The sequence below is a fragment of the Dunckerocampus dactyliophorus genome, chromosome 8, assembly GCF_027744805.1.
Source record: "Dunckerocampus dactyliophorus isolate RoL2022-P2 chromosome 8, RoL_Ddac_1.1, whole genome shotgun sequence".
Classification (NCBI taxonomy): Eukaryota; Metazoa; Chordata; class Actinopteri; order Syngnathiformes; family Syngnathidae; genus Dunckerocampus; species Dunckerocampus dactyliophorus.
This window is the reverse complement of record NC_072826.1, coordinates 28,629,338-28,636,910: the sequence shown is the minus strand read 5'-3', so window position 1 is coordinate 28,636,910 and position 7,573 is coordinate 28,629,338. Positions and strand designations below refer to the sequence as shown.

General features: G+C 42.1%; 2 protein-coding genes across 2 annotated transcripts; both read left to right on the top strand.

The window, feature by feature from the left end:
- The first annotated feature begins 460 nt into the window (after positions 1-460).
- LOC129186279 (restin homolog) lies at positions 461-3,189 on the top strand. Its single transcript, XM_054784370.1, has 4 exons — positions 461-719; positions 963-1,043; positions 1,146-3,057; positions 3,159-3,189. The coding sequence occupies exons 1-4, from the start codon at positions 461-463 to the stop codon at positions 3,187-3,189; spliced, it is 2,283 nt and encodes a 760-aa protein (XP_054640345.1).
- Positions 3,190-4,028: 839 nt separating this feature from the next.
- LOC129186278 (early endosome antigen 1-like) lies at positions 4,029-6,839 on the top strand. The gene has a single exon (XM_054784369.1). The coding sequence runs from the start codon at positions 4,029-4,031 to the stop codon at positions 6,765-6,767; it is 2,739 nt and encodes a 912-aa protein (XP_054640344.1). The 3' UTR covers positions 6,768-6,839.
- Positions 6,840-7,573: the final 734 nt, after the last annotated feature.

Sequence of the window (7,573 nt, the reverse complement as noted above, 5' to 3'; positions counted from 1 at the left end):
ATTCAGGGAACATGTTGAAGATTTGGAAAAAAAAGGGGCCTCGTTGTTTGAGCAAAGATGTCTCGTCAAGAAGGAGCCGGCTCACCTGCAGTCTAAGAACACGAAGAAAGAAAAAAATGACTTGAGGGCTCAAAGCTTGGCCCGTCATCTTCAGTATAAGAGTTTTATGGTGGAGACAGAAAATGATCTTCAGCAAAGCATTCTCAGTGAGCAGAATAAGCTCTTCAGTTACAACATGTCAGTGTTTGACTGTCGGGCAGAGAAGCTGGGAACAGAGAAATACAATTTTGAGTTTGCTATGCTTCAGTGTCGATGTGTGGAGGTGGAAACGCAGTATGACAACTTGCGGGCACAGTATCAGCATCTTAAAACGCAACTTTTACAGTTCACAGAAGAAAATACAAATGAGGTCACACTGCGCACCAAAGTGTTGACTTATCTTGGATCCGAAAGTGTAAACATGGACATGGCCAACAATGACGACCTGAAAGCACAAATCAGAGTTTCTATGGAAAGCAACCCTCTGGATCCGCAACATATGGCCCTCATTGATCAGGTGTCTCAACTTAAACAGCACAAAAACAACATGGAGACGGAGATTGCAGACCTGAGGACGCAAGTTAAAGTAAACAAAGAAAATGAGGACACATTGATTAAAGTGAATCTTTTACTTAAGAACGAAGTGGCTCAGCTTAAATCGCAGAGTTTAAAGACTGAGACTGACAACACAGACACAAGTACAACATTTAATGTTCTTCCGGAAGACAGGAGCCAACTAGATGACCGAATTAAGTCCCTCAGTGATGAGCTAGCTCGTCGTCAATCTCAGAGTTCAACGATGGAGAAGGAGAATGTTGACTTGAGGGCACGATTAAACATTCTTCAAGAAAACAAGAACCAACAAGATGATAAAACTAAGCATTTGAATGATCAGGTGGCTCTGCTTCAGTCTCATAACACCGAAATGGAGACACAGTGTAGCAACTTGAAGGCACAAGTTGAATTTAATCGTGAAAAGGAGGAAGCTCTGATTAAACACAACAGTGTCCTCAAAAATGAAGTGGCTCAGCTTCAATCAAAGATGCAAACTGGCTTAAGGACAGATGTTGAAGTTCTTCGAGAAAAACTTAGCCTAAAAGATGAAGAAGATGATCAGAGGAGCGAAACGCAAGAGAGGAAGAAAGACGAGTTGAGGATACAAGTTAAATCTCTTCACGAAAATAATAACCAACTTTACGATGACGTTAAGTCCCTCACTGACAAGTTAAGTCTACTTCAGGCTCAAAAGGCAAAGACGGAGACACACAATTGTGACTTGAGGGCAAAAGTGAAAGCTCTTCAAGAAAACAAGAACCAATTTGACGACGAAATGAAGTCACTGAGTGATCAACTGGCTCTGCTTCAGTCACAGAAAGCAAAGCTGGAGACACAGAATGGTGACTTGAGGGCACAAGTTAAGGCTCTTCAAGAAAACGAGGATATTCTCATCAAGCAGAACGAGTTCCTCAATGATGAAGTTTCTCAGCTTGAAAGATGGAACGTGAGGACAGATAAACAAAACGAAAACTTGAGGACTCGAGTCAAGGCTCTAAGAGAAAATGAGAACATCTTGAGTGAGAAGATGGAGAACATGATGGCTGATTTGTCCCACTTTGAGAACCAGAGAGACAAGGATCAAAGTGAGATTTATGGTCTGAGAACAGAGTTGCAGACACTTAGGTGTCAATTGCAAGATCAAGATGAACTACTAAGGAGGATAGATCATGCTGAATCTCTCATGGAGAAGGAGTGGGCAGAGAACGAAAGGTTGAAAAACAAACTGAGTGAGCTTGAGGAAGAGGGCAACTTTGTAAAAAAGCAGAATGACATTGTTAGAGTAGAATTAGAAAACCACAAATCTCTTCAAGATCAACAGAGTGAACAGATTGTTCAGCTGAAGTCGAAACTGAAAGACCAGAAAGTCCAACTTGAGGATGCTCAGTTTCTTCTCTATAGTAAAGATGATGAGTTAGCAAAGCAAAACAGAAGAATAGTATATCTAAATGAAGTCACAGACGAGCTTAACTCTCTTCTTAGTAGTTTTAAACAAAGAATACATGATCTTCAGACCCAGCTGGAACTCAGACAGATGGATGAAATATTGACCGCAAGCGACAGTTGTGGGAGCCTCATGGAGACAGCCAACGAGGAGGAGTCCGTCAGCGAAGACGAACAGGAATTGAGCAACGCAGAGACAAGAGATACGAGCCCTCAAATGAAATATCCTCATCAAAACAGCAACCGTTTCACTGACCAGAAAAGGCTCGTCATGCGTAGCTTGTCTTTGCACGACTCTCCAACTCTAAAGATGGAAACAGAGAACGAAGAATTGAGGACACAAGTCAAAGAACTTGAAGAAAACAAAATCAGGCTAGCTGAGCAGAACAGGCAGCTCAATGAAATGATGGCTCATCTTGAATCACAGAGTGCAAACGCGGACAAGCATGGCGATTTGACGCCGCAAGTTGAAGACCGTCAAGAAAGTGAGGACAAGCTGACTGAGCAAAATCAGCTCTTCAGTGAAAAGCTTACTGAACTCGAAAGTTGGAACCTGAAGATGGAGACGGAGAACGGAGATTTGAAGGTACAAGTTGAAGATCTTAAAGAAAATGAGAAACTCACAAAGCAGAGGACGGAGACCCTGATGGCCGATTTGAGCCACTGTGAATCTCAAAGGGACAAGTATAAAGCTGAGAGTAATCGTTTGAGGATGGAAGTCCAGACACTCAGGTCTCAATTGCAAGACGAGAGCGACCTGAGGAGGAGGATAGACCATGCTGAATCTCAAATGGAGAAGAAGTGGGCAGAGAACGACAAGTTGAGCGACAGACTGCGTGAGCTTGAGGAAAAGGATGACTCCTTAAAAAAGCAGCACGACATCGTTCGAGCGCAGCTGGAAGAACATAAATCTGTCCGAGATCAGCAACAGCAACAGATCGCACAGCTGATGGCAGCATTAGAAGACAATAAACTCCAAGTTAAGAAGGCTGGATTTCTCCTCTATGGTAAAGAGGATGAGTTAGCAAAGAAAAATAGGGAAATCGATCATCAAAACGGAGTCATAGAGGATCTTAATTCCACTATAACAAATTTAAAATTAAATGTCTGTCATCTTCAAGGCCAGCCAGAACTCAACCAGACTGCAAATAGGCAAGAACCTGTTGACAAAAGCCTTCTAGACACAGCTGATGCAGTGGAACCAGTTGAGGTGGGCCTGATGAAGTCTGGTAGATTCAGACTTCCGGATGCCAGTACTATTTGGCACTGCTATTTTAAGGGGTTTATAAGAGATTCTATAAAGATTTTCTTTGCAGTAATAATTTTTGTAATTTTATTAACCACATTTAACATTGATAGTGACTTTTCACTCTTAAGTCTTTTAGAGGGCTGCTAGCTCTATTCAACAGAAGTACCTTAGAAAGTACTGTTTCGATTGTTTTTGGTTGGTGACTGACTAGCTATCTTGTTTACTAATTTGTATCATATTGTCTTTTTTCATAAACTCTGCAAGGTTTTTGTGTGAATCGAGACTTATTTGACATCAAGTCCTAAATAGTTGTTTTGAGTCATTTTAGTTCAATCTTTGCCAAAAATGTTGAAATAAACAAATTTTGTTTGTTTTAAACATCTATTTTTGTGTTTGACTCAAATGATAGTGATACATTTTTAAAAAGAAAGAATTACCCCCCTTGGGGTTATTTTTATTTTAAAGTAAATAACGTTTAAATGTATACTTACGCATGCTGCTGTTAATCAAAGTCATCTGTCAGCTGATGCTGTAGTCCTTTCAACTGGTTTTCTCTGTTAGGTCATAAAGCTTAAGGAGACCAGCCCACTGCAGACTGAAGTATTTGTCTGATATCTAATGGAAGTACCTGATAACAGAGGGTATTTCAGGCATCGGAGGGTCATTTAACATCTCCAGTTTGTCAATAAAAGGACGACTCCAGGACAACGGATAGCCGGGCCAAACGGGAAACAATTGGAAAATGACTTTTAATGATGTTAAAACAAGAAAGTCGATTCTGACCGAGCGAAAAAGGTTCCTCGATGATGAACTGGCTCGTCTAGAATCCCAGAGTGTCAAGTTGGAAACAGAGAAAAAAGACTTGAGGGCCCAAATTGAGAACATTCAAGAAAACAACATCACACCAATGGAGCTGAGGAGATTACGCAATGAAGAGCTTACTCGCCCTTACTCTCAGACTGTCAAGATGGAGGCAGAAGATGCAGACCCAGCAGAAGAAATAAACAGTCAAAAGAACACGACTGAGGAAAATGAGCTCGTCGATCACAAGAGGACACTGCTTAAAATGTGGAGGGTGAATATGGAGACTGAGAATGAAGAACTGAGGGCACAAGTTAAAGTCCTTGAAGACAACAAGGCCATGTCAACTCAACAAAACATGCTTCTTGGTGAAAAGCTGGCTCATCTTGAGTCCTGGAGTGTGAAGATGGAGACACACTTGAGGATGCAAATTAAATACCTTCAAGAGAAGGAGGACACTCTGATTAAACAGAATGAATCCCTCAGCAACGAGGTGGCCCAGCTCGAAAGGTGGGGTGTGACGATAGAGAAACAAAACGAAAACCTACGGGCACGTGTAAAAGTTTTGAAAGAAAACGAGAACCTCATGAATGAGGTGACAGAGACCATCATGGCTGATCTGGCACACTCTGAATCTCAGAGGGGCGAGGATCAAACTGAAATGTATCGGCTGAGAACCAAACTGCAGTCACTTAGGTGTCAGTTGCAAGATCAGGATGAACTATTGAGGAGGCTCGGTCATGCTGGGTCCCTCATGGAGAAGGCGTGGGCAGAGAATGAAAAGTTGAACAACAAACTGAGTGAGCTTGTGGATGAAGATACGTTTGTAAAAAAACTGAATGAGACCAGGGAAGAGTTAGGAGAACATACATCCGTCAAAGATCGACACCTTGAGCGGATCGCAGAGCTCGAGGCAGCAGTCAAAGATCGTCAGCTCCAACTTGAGAAGTCTCAGTCCCTCCTCAGTGGCAAAGATGAGTTGTTAGAGAAGCAAAAGAACGAAATAGTTCACCAGCATGAAGTCATAGACAATCTTAACGCTCTTGTTACCCCTTTGAAGCAAACAATACATGATCTTCAGGCCCAGCTGGAACACAAGCAAATATTAACTGCGAGTAGCAGCTGTGGGAGCTTCGACGAAACAGAATACGAAGACGAGCCTGTCAGTAAAGACCTGTTGGAATTAAAGACTGAGGCGGAAAATGCAAGCTCACAAATAAAAGAGCTCCATCAAAACAGCGATCCCTCGCCCACGCACCTCTCAGCTTTGCGTGAGTCTCCAAGTTCTGCAACAGACAACCAACAATTGTGGACACAAGATCTTAAAGAAAACAAGGTCAGACTAGCCAAGGAGAACAGCCTTCTCAATGAAAAACTGGATCGTCTTGAATCCCAGAGTGCAAATGTGGACATAAAGAATGATGATTTGATGGGACAGGTTGAAGATCTTTGCAAAAACGAGGACAGGCTGACTGAGCAAAAGCAGCTGTTCAGCGAAAAGCTGGCTCACCTTGAAACTTTGAGTGCAAAGGTGGAGACAAATAATGGAGACTGGATGGTACAAGTTGATGATCCTACCGAAAATGGGTACTTCTTATGTGAGAAGACAAAGGGGACCCTCATTGCTGATTTGTCCTACACTCGATCGCAAAGAGACAAGAATAATATTGAAATTGATCAAAAAGAACATCAAGAAAACAAGGCCAGACTAGCCGAGCAGAACAAGCAGCTCAATGAAAATTTGTCTCATCTTGAATCTTTCCGTGTGAAGGTGGAGACAAACAATGGAGACTGGAAGGTCCAAGTTGAAGATCCAAGAGAAAATGAGTACATCTTAAGTGAGAACACAGAGGAAGCCCTCACTCTTGATTTGTCCAACTCTGAATCTCAATGGGACAATGATTTGGGGATTTATCAAAAAGATCTTCAAGAAAACAAGGCCAGACTAGCCAAGCAGAACAGGCAGCTCAATGAAAATGTGCCTCATCATGAATCTTGGAGTACAAAGGTGGAGACAAACCATGGCGATCCTGAAGAAAATGAGAACGTCTTAAGTGAGAAAACGGAGACCATCACTGATTGGTCCAACTTTGATTCTCATTGGGACAAAGATGACACCGAGGTTTATCATCTGAGGACAGACACGCAGGTATTTTGGTGTCACTTGCGAGATCAGGGGGACGTGAAGACGACGACAGATCATGCGGAGTCTCTCATGGAAAAGGAGTGGACAGAGAATGAAAAGTTGAGCAACAAACTGTGTGAGCTCTATGAAAAGCAACACGTTCTCAAAAAGTACGATAGTATTCTTGAAGAGCAAGACGACCGTAACAATGTGGGAGATCAGCAGAGCAAAACTGTCACACACCTGAAGACAACATTAACAGATTATAAACTCAGAGTTGAGGAACCTGGATGTCTCATCCTCAAAAGCCAAGACGACACGTTAACAAAGCGAAGCAAAGTACTAGATGATCAACATGGAGGCAAAGACGGACCTAACCCGTTTGCCTCCTTCCGGCAGGCATTTTTTAACTGTAAACGCCAGCTGAAACGGATGGAAGAAATCTTAACTGCGAATAACTTGGAGACTCAGCCGAAGGGGCACCATGTTGACATGGGTCTCCTCAAGTCTCCAGACCACAGCACCACACCAGAAGGATGTAGCAACCCCCTTTGATAAAAACACGTTTGACATGTATGTCGGCATCAGTTCTGTGGATGCCCAAATTCTTTTTCTACCTAATAATGAGGCAGTTTTAGTTCCTTGTCATGCGTGGCTACCTTTTTACCGGTAGGGTCTCTGCGTTTTTGGTGTTTGGATATATCACTTGCAATGATATGTGTTGTCAGTTATTAAATATTACTGAAGTGCTTGCAATGAGTAGACTTTTAATCAACAAATAACAGTCGTGTCAGTGTTTTCCACTGGCATAACCCAGAAAGATTTGGTCTTGATCCCAGGTTTTTTGGCAGTGGCCGATAACAACCACAGTCATGTCAGGGTCGCTGACATGACTCATCACCTTTGCTTGAATATATTTTATGTTCTATGTTGATTGATTTGTTGAAAGCGATTGGTAAAGTCGCAAAAATGGCATTTGTAGTTCATGACGACAGTCATGACGACCTACTTCTCGCAGCTCAGTCTCATTTCAGGTTTTGACATAATGAAGGTAATATTGCTCAGCCACACAAACATGGCGCCGTACGGGACAGAGGATGTTTACAGTGATTATATCGAAAATGTGAGAGATGTTTTTGTAGTTTAGTTTTTGTAGTAATAGTTTTTGAGGAAAAGGAAGACTACAGAATAGTAAGGAAGACTTACTCTCTTCTGTGCCAACTTTGACAGAGTGGTCGTTCTTTGTTGTTTTGGATGTTTTTTCCTGTCTAACGGTCGTGCTTTGGTTGTTTTTTTTCTTTTTAAAAATTGTTGGAATAGCATCCTTTTTCAACATGTGTTCATACCATACTTTCAAGCCA

Bases quoted from the DNA above. Each gene is read 5' to 3' on its own strand.
- LOC129186278 (XM_054784369.1), top strand. From the start codon at position 4,029: ATGACTTTTAATGATGTTAAAACAAGAAAGTCGATTCTGACCGAGCGA.
- LOC129186279 (XM_054784370.1), top strand. From the start codon at position 461: ATGGACATGGCCAACAATGACGACCTGAAAGCACAAATCAGAGTTTCT. The intron at 720-962 runs CTGACAACACAG...CTCATAACACCG, and splicing joins GCAGAGTTTAAAGACTGAGA to AAATGGAGACACAGTGTAGC. The intron at 3,058-3,158 runs GTTAGCAAAGAA...GTCATCTTCAAG, and splicing joins CTCTATGGTAAAGAGGATGA to GCCAGCCAGAACTCAACCAG.